At 34.9% G+C, this 19,442-nt stretch overlaps 1 protein-coding gene across 1 annotated transcript in view; it reads left to right on the top strand.

Annotated features, from left to right (window-relative positions):
- The window catches only part of NBEAL1 (neurobeachin like 1), a 188,425-nt gene that overhangs the window by 59,685 nt on the left and 109,298 nt on the right, over positions 1-19,442 (top strand). The window contains exons 11-18 of the mRNA XM_032637277.1: positions 3,832-3,918; positions 6,023-6,106; positions 9,232-9,330; positions 9,421-10,001; positions 11,351-11,483; positions 12,111-12,230; positions 13,948-14,251; positions 17,453-17,538. Coding sequence (XP_032493168.1) covers positions 3,832-3,918; positions 6,023-6,106; positions 9,232-9,330; positions 9,421-10,001; positions 11,351-11,483; positions 12,111-12,230; positions 13,948-14,251; positions 17,453-17,538 — 1,494 coding nt within the window. The remainder of the gene's footprint in view (positions 1-3,831; positions 3,919-6,022; positions 6,107-9,231; positions 9,331-9,420; positions 10,002-11,350; positions 11,484-12,110; positions 12,231-13,947; positions 14,252-17,452; positions 17,539-19,442) is intronic.

The raw sequence follows: 19,442 nt of genomic DNA, 5'->3' as shown, positions 1-19,442 counted from the left end.
GATGATTTAATTAAAAAATTTTAAAATAATAAAAACAAGGGGGAACCTTTGAAATAAACTGCCCAACTCTTTTATTATAGAAATGAGGAAATATGTCCTAAGAGATTAAGTGATTAGCCCAGGGTTTAACACTAATACATGATGGAGGTAGGATTTCTTACCCAGGTATTCTGACCCTAAGTTCATTGTTATATGTAGTTTTGTAACTGTATTACTGGTACTTAAGGTCACTGTTTAGTCAGTAGAAAAAATGTTTCTGTGCACTAAATATAAGAGAATCATAGGTTTTATTTACTGTATATACAAACATGTTTGATGGAGAGAGGTGATATGATTTATGAATATATAAAAATGTTTGGCATCTTGTGAAAACTTAAGTTCCCAGATGTGTTATACAATGCTACAGATGTCTGTGATTGATTTGTTTAAATTGTTATTTGTTAATAAGGAATGAATCATTTACTCTTTTATATAGTAATACAGAATCAAGACAATTCCTCATTTAAATATTCAGACCCATTGGAAGCATTATCAACTAACGCTTAAAGTGTCATAAACAATTTATGAATTACACAGAAATGTTTAGGGTGACTGTTGCAGTTTCTATGCCTTCTTTTTGCATGAGATTCACCAACCAGTTTAAGTACACATTAATTTCCTTGAATATTTGTGTAAAGACTTCTGGGCTTGTCAAAATGAGTTTCATCATACTATAACATATTTAAAATACAGTTCCATGAAATCATATATTTAACTTTTATGATAGGTATGATGAAGTTTAAATATTTAAGAATTATTTTGTTTTACTATATTGAATTTTGAAAGGGGGATATGCTTTGAGTTAATGAAAGTTTTTTTTAAGCTGTTCAAAAATATTTGAATTAATGTGAAGGAAATAACAGCAAATTTCTAGTAGCAAAGAGTAGAATTCAAAACCATTACACGGACTTTAGCACTTTGCTAGTTGAAATCATTTTTTCAAAAATATATTGTAAATATATAAAGTTCCATTGAGGACTTAAGTCATAAGATTCTGGAAAGCTTTTGATATTGTGGTGTCGCTCATCTTCTTTGATTTGTTTTCTTTAATTTCTTCTCTTTCTTCTCCACATCTACTCCTTAAAATCAACTACAACGAATTTATCATCATGACAGTCTTAGTAAGAATGAGAATTTATGAAAGGAGCAACCAAGGGATACTTTATGGATAAGAGTGTTAGGAGTGAATAGACAAAATGGTGTAGTTGAAAGCCTGACTTTGGAAATCAAACCTGTCTGGATTTATACACATTGTCTTAGTGACCTTGAGCAAGTTTCTTTTCATTTTTTAAAAAATAGATATTTATTTATCTTCTAGAACAATACACAATCAATATAGAGATTTTGGAGGAAAAAAGCATAAAAATATTTTTTTACAAAGCATATATATAGTATTTAAAATGTTGCAAAATATACATAATATTTGCATATATATTTTTAATGTGGATGTATTTTCCTTTACAAAATTGGAATACTACTGAATATTTTTTTATTCTGCTTTTAATTGTGTTATATCATGAGTCTTTCCATATGCCATCATATATTTTTCAAAAGATTGCTTTTAATGACTGCAAGTATTTCAACGCAGCAGTTCTCAAAGTATGGGATCCCCAAGATCATTTTAGGGAGTCTGCAAAGTCTAATCTTAACAAAATTTCTTTTTGAAGTTAATTTTCTTCTTAAACTGTAACCAAAACAACATTATAAACGTCTGAACGCAAAAGCAGATAGGAGGGCTTCCCTGGTGGCGCCGTGGTTGAGAGTCCGCCTGCCGATGCAGGGGACACGGGTTCGTGCCCCAGTCCGGGAAGATCCCACATGCCGCGGAGCGGCTAGGGCTGTGAGCCATGGCCGCTGAGCCTGCGCGTCCGGAGCCTGTGCTCCGCGACGGCAGAGGCCACCACAGTGAGAGGCCCGCGTACCGCAAAAAAAAAAAAAAAAAGCATCTGTCTTATCTTAAGTCAGACATTTAAAGAGATTTGCAAAAATATAAAAGCAGTGCCATCCTCACTAAGGTATATTTTGGAAAATAGAGTTATTTTTCATAAACATGTTTTTATATAAACTTGTAATGGATTTATTGTTATTTTTTGAATAAATAAATAGTTTTTAAATGCCTTGATTTTAATTTCTGGTATGGTAAATATTGATAGATGTAACCCACATAAATAAAAGTTCAGTTCATTGGGGTTCTCAGTAATTTTTTAAAGAGTGTTAAGGGGTCTTTAGACCAGAAAATTTGAGGATTTCTCTTTCAACCTATGGATGAACCATAATTTATTAACGTATTCTATTATGTTGATACTTGACTGGTTTCTAATTTTTTGCTGTTGTAAACAGAATTGAAGTGAGCATTTCTTTTCCAAAATCTTAGTGTCAATTTCTGACTGTTTCTTTGAGTAGATTCCTAGAAATACAATTACTGATTTAAAGAGTAAGAACTTTTTAAAAGAATCTTGATATGGATTGCTTTCTGGAAAGACTTTACTTATTTTTACTTTCATCAGTTTTGAGCAGTCCTGTGTTATTGCACCTAGGCAATATGGAATATTACTATTTTAAAATCTTTGCTGATGATAATAATACCAACTTTCATTTATTTCACCCTTGTTGTATGCCAGTTTCTAGGTGAATAACCTAACATGGATGATCTCATTTAATCTGCACACCAATTTCATGATATCTTATTCTTTTCATTTCTGAGAAAACAAACTCGGAGAATTTAAGTAGTTTTTCTTAAAACCAGACAGCTTATAAGTAGCAGAACCAAGATTCAAACACAGGTTTCTGATTCCAAAGCCTGTATTGCGTACACTAATCTATTTTTAGGTTTAGCGTTACTTATGCTCTTGCATACCTTACTATTATCCATTTTATTTTATATTGCATTTTTTCAGCACATTACTGGATTTTTGTTTTCAATTTCTGAAATTATAGTAGTTCCTAAGAAGAACTTCCTTCTTAGGATGCTCTTGATAAATCCCTTTATAAATCTTAACTTTCTCTCCCTTTTCACTCTCATTTGAATTATTTTCCTCTTTACCCAAACTGTGACTGAAATCTTTTGGGATGCTGGGTTTTATTTATGTAAGCCAAACTACTTGATTCTTTCATTTCTTTCAGAAAAGGGCCGTCTCAATGTATGTCAGAGGTAATCCTAATCCATCTTTCTACTGTACAAAGTAGTATAAATTATGCTCAACTCTTGATAATTTTGGAGAATACTGTTAACAGAATTTTTAACAAAATGTGTGGTCAGATAAATTTGGGAAATACTACAGACTGACCTCCCTTGTCAAAGTACACATTAGCATATTCGAGACTCTGAGGAGCATTTCCAGAAAGACCCCTTTTTAAAGTTAGTTTAATAGCATTTCACACACCTATGTGGCTGCAGAACCCTTACTATACATTATTTACTACAGTATCTTTAGTCTGTCTCAGTAGCAGTTTCCTTCTCTTCTATGAGTCATTCCCTGCTGATCCTTTAAGAATTCAGGAATATTAACTAAGTATTCCTAATAATTATTTAATTATTGCTGTTGTTTCTTATTTTGGTAACTTTGAGTTTCAGAGAGAAATAAATGATAAATTAATTACATAGTTTATGAACTAATGTTAGTTAGTAATCCAAAAAGTAGACAGTTGATTGTCATTTTAAGAGTGGTATACTTCATGAGTGGATTCTTGGATTTATTTCAAGAGATATGGAAATCCATTTAAGCTTCACTTCTGCTTATAGGTAACAATTTAATGTTCTTTCTCCATTATTCTTGTCTCTGTTTTTAACAGCTATTTTTAAATGCTAACAGTAAGGTGGCAGACAAGAACGAGAAAGACCTTGCCAACAAATTACTGACAGAAATGAATGAGGACCAGGTATCTACAAAGCCTGCATCTTGTTTCAGCTGAAGTCCAAAATCAGTCAATGGGAGCCCCTATTCCTGTACTTTTCTTCTTATGTTTTAAAGTATACAAACATTATCTATTTCTAATCTTCATTAATTATTTTTGAAAATTGTTTAAAAATTCAAAAATAAATGCTTTCATCTAAAAGATAAATATATTGAAATCTTGGTGAGGGATATAAACGATAGATCGACAGGATTCCATCTATGTATGTGTGTCTTCTTTTCAGTTTGAGGAAATATAAAGTACAGGAATGGAATCCCAATATCAGTGCTGTCCACCTAGTGATGACTCCATATTTTGGGGGCTTCTTTTTCTAAGCATTGTGGTGTATTGGGACCTTAGGGCTTTGTTCGTGAATATGTTTGATCAGTTTTAATATCTTGATTCTTTGCCTCTTGTTGACAAATGATTATTATAATTCAATGGACAACCCAAATCTTGGAGGAAGGGAAGAAGATGCCGAGCTCTTTGAGTCTTAATTTAGCATAAAAATTAACTTCTTTCTTTTCTAAAAACTCACCTTTACACGGGTATAAGGCAGACATATACAATTTATCTTGCTTTTCACAATACATTAGGCAATTTAGTTTGGCAAAAACTACCTATAAAAATTGCTTTGTTATTTGTCTTTCCCAAAATGTTTGTGAGAGAGCTTATGTGATATCTTTTATTAACATATTATTAGCATTATCTTAATGTCCAGGTGTATAAATAGAGCTGTGGTATAAAAAGAGACATGATAATCTTTTCTCTTCTGGATGTCAAATATCAATTACAGACTACCGTTCTGGATTTCCATATAAGTGTTAGTCCCTCTTAAAGTCTTCTTACATAGATTTATAAAATGTTATAATAATCTCTTAGAGGTTGACAATTAGTATTCCTGATTATAGGTACTATGATGCCTAGTCCTCTTCAATAAAGTCAAGAAAAAAATCTTAGTTGTATGATATTCTGTATTGCAGAATGTTTAATGCATATTATGTTTATTACACATGTCATATGTTTATTTTATGTAATAATGTTTAATAAACAAACAACATCAACAAAAACCAAGATACCAGCTTAAATAACTTGCCTGAAAATGATAGAGCTGAGCTCACAATGACAAAGATCTAATCAGTCCCCCTTTACTCAGATCATTTTTAGTGGAAGGCAGAGAGGAAAATTCTATTTGTGGGGTAACGAGCTTCAAGTCATAGTAATATATTACCAAAAGCAGATTTGGGGGACTGGTAATTTTTACAACTTTCTAGTCCTCACACTATGCTTTCATGGTTGACTCAGTCTGTTGATATAACATTCACATTCAGTTTTTTTACATTGTTGATGTTCTATTTTGTTTTTGTTTCTTTTTCTATGAATGTACTGCCCTGAAATTTAACACATCTCTTCTTTATAATGAAGCTTAAACAGAAATAGACAAAATGGAGCTGGTATTTATTTTTTCTTACAACTTCTGGCATTAAAGCCTGCCTTCTCAAAAACATGACAGTGCTTATAGATACATATTTCATTTTCTGTTCTGCCTCAAATTTCTGCATTTTATATAAAAATAGATGTATGATATTGTTTGCAAATGTGATTGATTGATAGATATATGCACATACCATTTCATTTATAACACAGGGTTTGGAAACTATATAGATAAGACTGTTTTACACATCTTATTATACATGCTAATGATATTTTAACCTAGGAAGTTTCAAGTGTATTTTTGAAGGAAAATTAAAACATACAAGAATTTCCCATGATAGCCCTCCCTCCCTTCCTCTTGAGATTGTCCATTACTTTTTAAAAGCATGTTTAAGCTTGGTGGGTTTTTTTCCTCCTCAAAGCATTTTAATATAATGAGTGAATGTAACCTTATTCTTCTTGACATACGGCTTATTTTCTGTCAAGTATGTAACTTTTCTTACAGGTTTTAGTGTTTCAGAGATCCATTTCATTGGAAGAGGAATGTATTGCATGTTAAATATTTTTTTGAGGTTTTCAGAAGAAAGGCTTCCTAACTGAATACAAATCTTGAACACATTTGTTAATTTCTTACCTTTTCTTCCTCCTCTGGTAGGTGTTTCAGGTACAGTTGGATTGTTTGGCTGTGTCAACAATTCAGGCTTTGACAGCAGTAATGCACAAATCTCCAGCTGCTAAGGTAAAACATATGTCCTCAAGCTCTAAAATGTTATTATAGATATACCTGTTTTCACTATATAATTCCCAAAGTAATGTATGAAAGTATAAAATACATAAGGTTTCACTCATGAAATAATTCACAAAATATCTCATCTTTGTGTAGGAATCACTTTGCTGATAATTTAAAAGACAGATGCCTATGGGCAGTACTTTGGGATTATTTAAAGCATTGATGACTGACTGCAAGCTCTAGGGATTTACAGCATCAGTCAACGAATGGGAAAAGAGCACTGGTGTTGAAATGTTGAAAGGATCATTTTAAGTGATTATTTGATCAGCGCATTTAAAGAATTAAATTTTATATCATAATTTTTCTTCATTAATAAAATAATCACTTTCACTATTTGGTCAGTTTATGACCATCTAGAATATGAAAAATTTTCACATGTGAACAGCCCTGTCAATTTGGGACTTGTTTTTCCAGATGGCCTTGGAAATTCTGCTTCTTTGTTTGTAGTCACTGACCCTCAGGATTTTCTTTCCCTTCTCATTCACTACCACTGACTCTGCCCTGCAGTCCACTTATGCTGATTCTGTGCTAGTAGTTTTCCCACTGAGTACTTTTAAGGATTAGTGACATCATCTGTGTAAAATGGTAAGCAGAGTGCCAGGCACAAGGTAAGTGCTTAATAAGTATGTGTCTATAATTATTTTTACCATTTTACCTTCCTATCCACCACTTCTAATATATTTCATTTAGTACCAGAAATAAATGAATTATTCCTTGTTCCCTAAGCCATGCTTTCAGTTGTATTTCTTACTTTCTATTGGTTTTTGTTAGGAGACTGACTTTCCCTATAAATGTTGCTATATATAACTCATGGTTAAATTCCTGCTGAATAGGCTTTTACAACTATCACAGGCTGGCATGGAAGTCTAATCTCCATTTATAATAGTTACTTAAGGAAAAAATTATTTTAAGTTCTAAGTAATTGGTTTATGAATATAATAGATTGCCTATACTGTATTATGAAATTCAAACCTGAAATGATGTCCAGGTCTTTTTTAAATATAATTTTTTAAACTATGTTATGTGTTGCATGGCTTAAAATTCGAAAGATTATATTTTAAAATGCCTTTTGAAAAAACACTTTTTTCCTATCCTTGGCCCACAGTCAACGAATTCCCCTTCCTAGAGACAACTAGTCATACTTGTTTAAATCTTTTGATTTTATAATGAGTGTATATATTTTTGCCTAACTTACTGGACCAATTTAGTATTGCTAGTTTTTTTTGTGTTCTTTACATTTTACCTTATGGCTTTTGGTACCCACTAGTCCAAGTGTGACTTAGAGCTTATTAAATTGAACTTCGTGCTCCAGATAATTTAGACCATTTAGATATTGGGTTGGCCAAAAGGTTCGTTCATTTTTTTCCCATAAGATGGCTCTAGTAGCACTTAGTTGTCTTTAACTTCATTTGAAACAGTTTTGCTAGATTGTATGACATCTGTCATATCAGAGTGCATTTTAAAAAGGACTTAACAAAATTGGTGAATTTTTGTATAGCCATTTTAATATTGAAGATGGAAGAACAAAAGCAACATTTTCGGCATATTGTGCTTCATTATTTCAAGAAAGGTAAAAACGCAACCGAAATGCAAAAAAAGGGTTTGTGCAGTGTATGGAGAAGCTGCTGTGACTGATCGAATGTGTCAAAAGTGGTTTGCGAAGTTTCGTGCTAGAGATTTCTTGCTGGCTGATGCTTCACGGTCGGGTAGACCAGTTGAAGTTGATAGTGATCAAATGGAGACATTAATTGAGAACAATCAACGTTATACGCTGGAGATAGCTGATATACTCAAAATATCCAAATCAAGTGTTGAAAACCATTTGCACCAACTTGGTTATGTGAATTGCTTTGATGTTTGAGCTCCATATAAGTTGAGCGAAAAAAACCTTCTTGACTGTATTTCCGCATGCAATTCTCTACTTAAACGTAATGAAAACGTTCCATTTTTAAAACAAATTGTGACGGGTGATGAAAAGTGGATACTGTACAACAATGTGGAATTGAAGAGATTGTGGGGCAAGTGAAATGAACCACCACCAACCACACCAAAGGCCGGTCTTCATCCAAAGAAGGTGAGGTTGTGTATATGGTGGGATTGGAAGGGAGTCCTCTATTACGAGCTCCTTCCGGAAAACCAAATGATTAATTCCAACAAGTACTGCTCCCAATTAGACCAACTGAAAGCAGCACCTGACAAAAAAGCGTCCGGAATTAGTCAACAGAAAATGCATAATCTTCCATCAGGATAACACAAGACCACATGTTTCTTTGATGACCAGGCAAAAACTGTTATAGCTTGGCTAGGAGGTTCTAATTCATCTGCCGTATTCACCAGACATTGCACCTTCAGATTTCCATTTATTTAGGTCTTTACAAAATTCTCTTAATGGAAAAAATTTCAATTCCCCAGAAGACTGTCAAAGGCACTTGGAAGAGTTCTTTAATCAAAAAGGTAAAAATTTTGGGAAGATGGAATTATGAAGTTGGCTGAAAAATGGCAGAAGGTAGTGGAACAAAAGGGTGAATAAATTGTTCAGTAAAGTTCTTGAAGAAAATGAAAAATGTGTCTTTTATTTTTACTTAAAAACTGAAGGCACTTTTTGGCCAACTCAATACAAAGAGCAGAGAGAAAACCGTACCCAGGTTTTTTGGCCACTACTCAAAATTGCCAGGAGTCTTTAATCTAGTTCTTTGAGGCTACTGACTCCTTTATTCCTAAAGTCTCCTCACTTTTTCTCCATTTTTGTTTTGATTTCAAGTAATATTGTACTAATAACAAATCAAGTGAAGAAAGTAAAGGGATCTTCAAGTAGTGTAACAATTTTATAATACACAGTCTTTGCTAATTCCATTTGTTTTACATTTTGGTATTTTATTGTAGCATTGTATTCCAGAAGGTATATGGAATATATTTAAGATGAAGACACCTGACTTAAGAAAACAGAAATATTGAACTCATAATCTTTTTAATATTGTTAATTAACTTAAATGGGTATTATTCAACATTTTTAGTATTCTAACAAATTCAGTCTTTGAAAATCTGTTTCGATGTATTGATTTCTCCTCTCTTAGGAAGTATTTAAAGAAAGAATTGGTTATACACATATGTTGGAAGTATTAAAATCACTGGGTCAGCCACCACTGGAACTACTTAAAGAACTTATGAATATGGTGAGTTTTTTTTAGCTTTATTAGAAGAAGTTCCATCATCTTTGTATCAATGATGTTAACTAACCTTTTGTCTCTTGTGTTGCTTTACAGGCTGTAGAGGGTGATCACACTTCAGTTGGAATTTTGGGCATTAGTAATGTCCAGCCTCTCTTGCTTCTTATCCAGTGGCTTCCAGAGCTAGAATCCCATGACCTGCAAATCTTCATCTCTGATTGGCTGAAAAGAATTTGTTGTATTAATAGGCAAAGTCGAACTACTTGTGTCAATGCAAACATGGGAATTAGAATCATTGAAACCCTTAATTCCCATTCTTCCCTCCATCGAACTTGTGCTGAGAACTTGATTGCACTCCATGGTTCATTGGGGAGTCAGTCAGTGAGCTCAGAAGAAATCCGTCAACTACTAAGATTGTTGAGAGTGGATGAATCCGAGTACATTCACCCCTATACCACTCTTGTAACTCGAGCAATCCTGACAATGGCCCGAAAACAAAGTCTAGAGAGTGCACTGCAGTATTTTAATTTGTCACATAGTATGGCAGGAATTTCTGTGCCTTCCATACAGAAATGGCCAGGGTCTGCCTTTTCTTTCAATGCTTGGTTTTGCTTAGATCAGGATCAGTTGACTCTTGGCAATGCTAACAAAGGAGGAAAAAGAAAACAATTATACAGGTACTGGTACAAGTTATGGAATATAAATGAATACTGTCATAATATATGCTGTGAGTCTTAAACAGGAAAACGTTTTTCTAAGCATCTATTTTTTTATTCCTTGAATACCGTTTTTTTAAAAAACTTTTATTTTATTTTTATTTATTTATTTTGCGGTAGCGGGCCTCTCACTGTTGTGGCCTCTCCTGCTGCGGAGCGCAGGCTCAGCAGCCATGTCTCATGGGCCCAGCTGCTCCGCGGCATGTGGGATCTTCCCGGACCGGGGCACGAACCCATGTCCTCTGCATCGGCAGGCGGACTCTCAACCACTGCGCCACCAGGGAAGCCCCTATTTTATTTTATTTTATTTATTTATTTATTTATTTATTTATTTATGGCTGCATTGGGTCTTCGTTGCTGCACGCGGGCTTTCTCTAGTTGCAGCGAGTGGGGGCTACTCTTCATTGTGGTGCACGGGCTTCTCATTGCAGTGGCTTCTCTTGTTGCGGAGCACGGGCTCTAGGCGTGCAGGCTTCAGTAGTTGTGGCACGTGGGCTCGTAGTTGTGGCTCACGGGCTCTAGAGCGCAGGCTTAATAGTTGCGGTACACGGGCTTAGTTGCTCTGCGGCATGTGGGATCTTCCCATACCAGGACTCAAAACTGTGTCCCCTGCATTGGCAGGCAGATTCTTAACCACTGCGCCACCAGGGAAGTCCTAAGCATCTACTTTTTAAATGTACAACAATTTATCTGAAGCCTCTCCTCCTTAGGGTGTACACAGTTTAATTATAAGTGCTTTGTTGCTTTCATAATAATAGTTGTATATCTCAAATATTTTGCTGGTTAAGTTCTGAAACTAATTTGGAAACAAAGTTCTTTCTTAAAATTATTGTAAAAGTGGAGGAAAAAGGAATAGTAAACTTGAAAATGAATGGTGATTTCTTTGTTCTATTGAGGATGCTACTATATATTTATATGAAGGACCAGAAAAACCTATGTGTTTCCAAACTTAGTTACTTCAGTAACTAATACATTTTAATATGCCTTGTGATTTTTTAAGACTTTATTCATTCTTTCTGAATCTCATTTGGAAGAATATTGAAGATTTGAAAGTTTATAGTTTTGCTAGAGTTTGCTAATGGCATTCTGTGTATAAGGCTACCTTTTATAATTTACTAAACTGCTATGCCCAAAAAAGATTTAAAAATCAACTTTGAGGCAAGGTGGGATTGATGGTGTGTGGCAGTAGAATGTAAGCCACAGTGTGTTTTGTAAAGATATTCATGGTGAAGTTATGGTTTTGTGTGCCCCAGTGATGATGAAACTGTACAACTGACTTCAAAAGTTCTGATAATACATACTTTTGTTAGCTTTTTTACAGGAAGTGGCATGGGTTTTGAAGCTTTTATTACCCATTCAGGTACGTTGGTTGTGGCAGTGTGCACGAAAAGAGAATATGCAACAGTTATGCTTCCTGACCACAGTTTCTGTGATTCCCTCTGGGTAAGGCTTTAGGGCATCACATCTAACTTCTGGGTTCTTTCCTTTTGAAAAAACACATGTTTGGTGTGTGTACATCAGGTGTTATCATCTGCTTGTTGAGAGTTGATTAATTTTATGTTAAAGTTCTATTCATGTTGAAGTTTACCTATAAAGGAGTTAATACCATTTATCATAATCTCAGCGGTAATCATTTTTCTGCTAAAAAAATTAGATTGAAATGTTATATTTCTTTCAAGTTTTCTAGAATCAAGTTTGCTTTTGAATTACAATTTAAAATGAGAGCAGAAATTGTTAAAAAACAATGCATTTCTGTTGCTTTTCTTAAAAAATAAAATGCTTCTCATTAGAAACATTAATTCTAAAGAACACTCATAGACTTGGAAAATGCAGAAAAGGTACTATGTTACAATTGTGTGTAGATTTTCTAGAATAGTCAGAAGCTCTTTTATAGTACTACAGGCAAAATTGTTACTTTAACAGCATCATTTTAATCAGCGTTTAATTATGCTTAAACTTACTGTTCTACCTTTCACACAAACTAGTTATATAGTAATACTCTGAAAACATTTGTTATTGCAAAGACTTAATGTAATTTTTACTTTTTAAATATATGTTTTACTTTACCAGCACAACATAACCATTGTTCACATGCCTGGGAAAAGGCCCTTTGGTCAGAGCCTTGTATATATCTATGACAATGGACAGCAGAAGGTCTCTGCCCCTCTGAGATTTCCTGCCACGAATGAAGTAAGCACATCTAACCTACTCTTTTTTTTTTTTTTAATAAATATTTATTTTATTATTTATTTATTTTCCTTTTTTTGCGGGGTGGTCGTGTCGGGTCTTAGTTGCAGCACATGGGATCTTTGTTGAGGCATACAGGGTCTTTCCTTAGGCACACGGGTTCTCTCTAGTTGTGGTGTGTGGGTTTTCTCTCTCTAGTTGTGACGCGCGTGGGCGACAGGGCACGTGGGCTCCAGGGCGTGTGGGCTCTATAGCTTGCGACACGCGGGCTCTCTCATTGAGGCGCGCGGGCTTAGTTGCCCCATGGCTTGTGGGATCTCAGTTCCCTGAGCAGGGATCGAACCTGCATCCCCTGCATTGTAGGGTGGATTCTTTACCACTGGACCACCAGGGAAGTCCCTAACCTACTCTTTATGGGACCAGTTGATTGCAAACTCTTGAAAATTTTTTCAGTTTAATGTATAAGCTTCTGTTTATTCTAAATATGTGCCTGTAAGTCTTAGTGTTTTCTGCATACTACGATATAGTATGTTAATATTTAATTCTGTTAGCCTGTCATCATTAGATGAAGTCAGACAACATATAATAAAAAAAAACAATTCAAGGAAGAAACAAATGTAATTAAACTCTTAGAAGAATAGACCCGTAACAGGAAAGCCAAAGAAATTGAATAGAGCAGGACAAAGGATCATTTAATAAAGCTCTCCAGGTATACCAGATATTTAGATGCACTCTTTTCCATCATTGAATTTTTCATTGATTTAAAAACAATAATGAAGAAGCCTTAAATATTTACATTGTAGTTAGGGATAAGATAGAATTTATTTACTGAGGTGATTCTTAAGCAACATTAGTGTGAAAGTTCTTTGAGAATTTTTGGACGTTTTTGAAAGGGCCTTTTCTGAACATAATGGAATGGATTTGATTATTTTCCAAGTCCTTCTAGGATTCCAGTAATTTCTTGTTGCTGTTCATGTCTATGATCACTTCAGGATAATCTGTAATTAGCAGTATTATACTGATGTGTAATTCTCTGCTTATAAATTTTAAGGGAGGGCTTCCCTGGTGGCGCAGTGGTTGGGAGTCTGCCTGCCGATGCAGGGGACACGGGTTCGTGCCCCGGTCTGGGAAGATCCCACATGCCGCGGAGCGGCTGGGCCCGTGAGCCATGGCCGCTGAGCCTGCGCGTCCGGAGCCTGTCCTCCGCAACGGGAGAGGCCACAACAGTGAGAGGCCCGCGTAACGCATAAAAAAAAAAAAAAAATTTTAAGGGAGAAAGGTGGTTTTCTCTACTTTAGAATATAGTGAAGTAAAAAAGCTTTTACTAAATACTCATTAAAATTAAATAAGTAAATTAAATTATGAGTAAATTAAACTCATTAAAATTAAATGCGTAAAATTAAATGAGTAAATTAAATTTAGTAAATGAGTATTTACTAAATACTTATTAAAATTAAAATTTACTCATTAAAAATTCAAACTTTACGGAAGGATGTAAAGTGAGTTATAAAAGTAATGCATCCAAATCCCATAGGCCAAATGTAACATCTGTAATGATATCTTATGTATACACACACATGCACACAGCATGATCCACTAAAAACAAAACTTTGTTTTTCAGTGTATTGCTTAATTTTATGTACTGTTTTATTTTAAATATGAGGATAGAGATTTAATTAAAATGTGTAATTTATTATATTTGTTTGTTTCTTACTTTTAGCCTTTTATTTCTTGCTGCATTGGTTCAGCTGGGCAAAGAACCACCACTCCTCCACCATCCCAAATCCCAGATCCACCTTTTTCTTCTCCCATTACCCCTCATCGAACATCATTTGGTGGAATTTTGTCATCAGCTTCCTGGGGAGGAACAATGGAAAAATCAAAGTTGATTACCAAATTGATATCAGCTGGAACACAAGACAGTGAATGGGGGTGTCCCACATCTCTGGAGGGTCAGCTGGGGTCTGTTATCATCTTCTATGAAGCACTGCAGCCTCTTCAGGTGAAGGCATTATATTTAGCAGGTGAGCATGTACCCATCATACTGCCTAATTAAACTGAAATAGTTTTTTCTGTTGCCTAAATATATTCTGAAGAATATATTTGAACTAAAGAATGTACAGTTGACCACTGAACAACTCTAGGGTTAGGGGTGCCAACCCTTCATGAAGTCAAAAATCCACATATGGGCTTCCCTGGTGGTGCAGTGGTTGAGAGTCCGCCTGCCGATGCAGGGGACGTGGGTTCGTGCCCCGATCCGGGAGGATCCCACGTGCCGCGGAGCGGCTGGGCCCGTGAGCCATGGCCGCTGAGCCTGCGCGTCCGGAGCCTGTGCTCCGCAACGGGAGAAGCCACAACAGTGAGAGGCCCGCATACCGCAAAAAAAAAAAGAATGGATCTTCGCAAAAAATAAATAAATAAATAAAAGAATGGATCTTTAAAAAAAAAAAAAAAAAAAATCCACATATAACTTATGTCGGCCCTCCATATATATGCAGTTCCTTTGTATGCATGGTTCTGCATCTGTGGATTGTGGTACTGTCTATTTACTATTGAAAACAATCCACATATGAGTGGACCTACACAGTTCACCTCATGTTGTTCAAGGGTCAACTATATTTGTTTTAACTGGAACTGAAAGGGAAGAAAAAGCCCACCACACATCGTACTTTTACTCCCCTTAGCTTTATTGAGATATTGACATTATAACATACATAAGTTTAAGGCATGCAATGTGCTGATTTGATACACGTATACCCTGCAAAATGATTACTGTAATAAAGTTGGTTAACACCTCCATACCCTCCCATAATTACCATTTTTTAACGTGTGTGTTGATAACATTTAAGATTTACTCTCTTCACAACTTTCAAGTACATTATAATTAATTATAGTATACTATACATTTTTTGATATGCATAAAAAAACAAAACTTTGAGAAATATTTCAAATATCATCCATAATACTGCCTGTGTTAGTCTGTTAGGACTGCTATAATGAAATACCACAGACCAGATAGCTTAAACACTATTTTCTCAGAATTCTGGAAGCTAGAATTCAAGATCAAGTTTCCATCAGGCTTGGTCTCTAGTGAATCCTCTATTCCTGGCTTGTAGATGGCTGCCTTCTTGCTCTGTCCTCACATGGAATATGTTCTCTGTGTGTATGTGCAGAGAGAGATCTCTGCTGTCTTTTCCTCTTCTTATAAGGGGCCCTATTGAATTAGGGCCCGACTTTTATGACATCATTTAGCCTTAATTACCCTTTACAGGCCCTATCTCCAAATACAGTCACACTGGGGGTTAGAGCTTCAACATAGGAATTTTGAGTGGGCGGGTACACAATTCAATCTATAATACTGCCGGTGCTTTTGACAGATTTTAATACATTGATGAAACAAAGTGTAAGTTTGTCTTCATAAGAAGTCACACAACTGATTCTGGAGTCATATGAGTCTTATTCAAAACTTGTCATTTTTATAATTTATATAGTAATATATATGAAGAATTCATGAAGGCATTAGAATTAGGAGCTCTTGGGCTTCCCTGGTGGCGCAGTGGTTGGGAGTCTGCCTGCCGATGCAGGGGACGCGGGTTCGTGCCCCGGTCCGGGAAGATCCCACATGCCGCGGAGCGGCTGGGCCTGTGAGCCATGGCCGCTGAGCCTGCACGTCCGGAGCCTGTGCTCCGCAACGGGAGAGGCCACAACAGTGAGAGGCCCGTGTACTGCAAAAAAAAAAAAAAAAAAAAAAAAAAAATAAGAATTAGGAGCTCTTGGATAAAATTACAAGTTTTTGTTTTGGCTTTTACTTTTTCATTTGGCTCTGATTTTATTTTTATTTTTTGGGTTTTTTTTGGTTGTTCTTTTTCGCGGTACGTGGGCCTCTCACTGTTGTGGCCTCTCCCGTTGCGGAGCACAGGCTCCAGACGCGCGGGCTCAGCGGCCATGGCTCACGGGCCCAGCCGCTCCACGGCATGTGGGATCGGACCGGGGCGCGAACCCATGTCCTCTGCATCGGCAGGTGGACTCTCAACCACTGCGCCACCAGGGAAGCCCTTGGCTCTGATTTTAAAGATACACACTGGTTGTTATTGGATCATAACTATTTGCAAAATTCAGGAGTTAAGCCTATAAGTAGTTATGTATATTAACTCTGCAGCTTAGCTTATTATTTGTCAGAATGTCTTTTTTTAGATTACATGGAGTTTTGAGATGGATGTCTCTGTCCACACTTAAAAAGTTTGTATTAGAACCTTGTCATTACTTTAAAACTCACCAAAGTATTTGAAGTTGACCTTTAATCTAAATAAATTCCAAGTTAATAATAAGTCATTTGGTGTAGTCATTATAGCTATATAGTTTGGATTTTGCTCTTACAATTTTCCTACTTAAAATTCTACTCTTATAAATAATAATTATTTGTTATGTATTATAATGATTATTTTTAATGGCTACATAATATTTCATTAGATTCATAATGCATGATTTACTTAGGTTGTTTATAATTTTTAATAGTTATAAACTTCAAAGATTAAATATGATGAACTATTGTACCAATTTTTTTTTTGTATTTTGATGGATTTGCTTATGATAAGTTCCCAGGATAAATATTCAAAGGGTGTGAATATTTTTATAGCTCTCAATACATGTTACCTACTCAGTTTTCATAACAGATATAACAATTGACAGTGCCTACCAGTAACACATAAGTATATCCAACTCACTACAGCCTCATTAAGATGGAATGGTAAATACTGTTTCCTCCATTTTTTGATGTCAAATGGAACCTTGCTTTAATTTGTAGCTTTGTTTTTGTTTTTTTTTTTAGTAAGGTCAAGAGTTTTTTCCTACTCATTTGCTGTTCCATTTCTGTGATATCTATTCACATTATTGATTGGTTGTTTTGCTGTTTTATCTTACAAATTTGAATTGTTTTACATTTGATAAATGTATTAACTTTGTTATGTTTTATATTAGTTTTTATTGCTATATAAAATTTCCTTTCTGTAGTAGAGATTGATCTACCCCCTCTCCGAACTTTACTAGGTGTTAGACGAATTGGATGTGATATAAAAATAAAGTACATTTTGGCTAATGTGTTTTAACTGTGTTATATAAGAAGCTTGAAACAGCTTAATTAAAATTTTTTTTCTGATTACACAGACCTGAGGAGGCCATATATATTCAATGATTTGTGTGTGTATGTGTGTATAAATAATTTTCAGGTCCAAACTGTTTAAGCCCTTGGAAATTTCAAGAGTCTGACATGGCTGACCTGCCTGGTAACATCCTTCTTCACTACACTGCAAAGGTCAGAGTAAATGCATGGACTGTCCATCTAGCTGTAACTATGCTGTGAACTAAAATTCCATTTTTATTCCTTTTGTCATTTCAGTGGGTAATTGAGAAGAAGAGGCTTGAATTACTGTTAAAAATTATTAATTTTCAAAAGAAGATGAGAAGCAGTAAAAATTAAGCTGCAGTTCTCAGCTATGGTTCAAGCGTTATCATTATGTCATCCCAGTCATATGAATGGAAATGGTTGTAGTGGGAATTTGTACTAATGAATCAACTTCAGTAAATGAAATTGTTTAAACGTGTTCTTCTTTTTTGGAAGGAGAGTTGAAACAGAATTGTGCTCAACTTTTTCTTTGTTTATTTTTTAAATTTTTTGGCTGCGCGGCTTGTGGGATCTTAGTTCCCTGACCAGGGAATGAACCTGGGCCCTCGGCAGAGTTCTAACCACTGGACTGCCAGGGAATTCCCTGTTTATTTTTAAAATGTGGTTAACAAGAAAACAAAAGAAATGTTTACATCAGAAGGAGAAGAAAAGCTACATATACGCATACCATGCCTAGTCCTTTTTCCTTCAAGAAAAGTCATTTATCTAGTGAAAGTAATTGAGGTTAGCAAGGGCTGAGGGAAAGATCAAAGGTAGAACTGGGAGGAAGAAAAGGGAGAAGTGGCATAAACAATATTAATTGCCTTTATTATATTTAATGTTACTTTAACCCAGAAGTTGCTTCTGTTGTGTGATATTATACATCATAGACCTTTCCCCCCCTAGTTGAACCAGCTAGTACATGGTCATAATTTATTACTTTGAACACTTGTTTATGTGTAACTTAATAAAATTTACTTGTCAGGTGGTATTTCCCCTTAACTTTTAATTTTGATTAATTTCAAACCTAGAGAGAAGTTGAAAGAATGGTAAAGTGAAATCCTGTATACTCTTTACCTAAATTCACCAGTTACTAACATTTTGCTGCACTTGGTCTTCATCTGTCTATCTCAAATCATTTGTGAAAGCAGATCAACATAGCAATCAAGACACTTTACTCCTAAACTTTACAACATAATCATTAACCTCCCTGAGAAAATGATCAATAATTCATGTCCTTTACAACCCATGTTCAAATTTTCCCCAAACTATTTGTTTAACCTTTTAAAAATTTAATCTTGGATCCAGTTGAACATTGCATTGGTTATAATATCTCTTGAGTCTCTTATTTTTTATTTGTTTGGTTTTTATAATACTTTTTCCCAAAGATATACATGTTTGTTTACCAAACTAGATTTTAACTTATTTCCTGGCAGGGACTATCTCTTTTTTTTATCCCCCAGGGACTATCTCTTATACTTATTTTCATTACAACTATTCCGTATAGCTGGATAGGAAATAATTGGACTTAATCTCACTAATTGGTGACATGTCTAGACATGTGATGACTAACTGAGCCTTTTTGGCATATCCTTTTTTCAAAGTAACTTTGATTTTAATAATATTAAGGTTGAATTTTTACTTTTGGAAGTAAAAATTCTGTAATATTTAAAATAGCTGTTTTTGGTCACAAAACCCGATATGACAAATATATACAATAAAACAGTTTATTGGAGGAACATTTCTTGAAAATGGTAACATATCATGATACAAGAATTCTGTGGTTAAATAACGTTGAGGGAATGTTGCATTCTGTATATCCTTCTTGGAGATGGATTATACACTTGAAAAATTCTGCTTATAAAGAAACTAGTTCACATTTGTTTTATCCTACTTTTTCACCAGTTATTTGAACATAGAACACATTTTGATTTTCATTTCACTTATTAACTAGTGGTAGTTTGGGAAAAGCTACTCCAGGGAATTTTAGCAGTCAACAGTTTTTCATCTTTGTACTTATTTGTAGGAGGTGTTTAACCATCAATTTTAAATTT

This window comes from Phocoena sinus, chromosome 7, assembly GCF_008692025.1.
Source record: "Phocoena sinus isolate mPhoSin1 chromosome 7, mPhoSin1.pri, whole genome shotgun sequence".
In the NCBI taxonomy this organism is placed as follows: Eukaryota; Metazoa; Chordata; class Mammalia; order Artiodactyla; family Phocoenidae; genus Phocoena; species Phocoena sinus.
The sequence above is the reverse complement of the archived record's forward strand: the minus strand, read 5'-3'. Positions and strand labels throughout refer to the sequence as shown.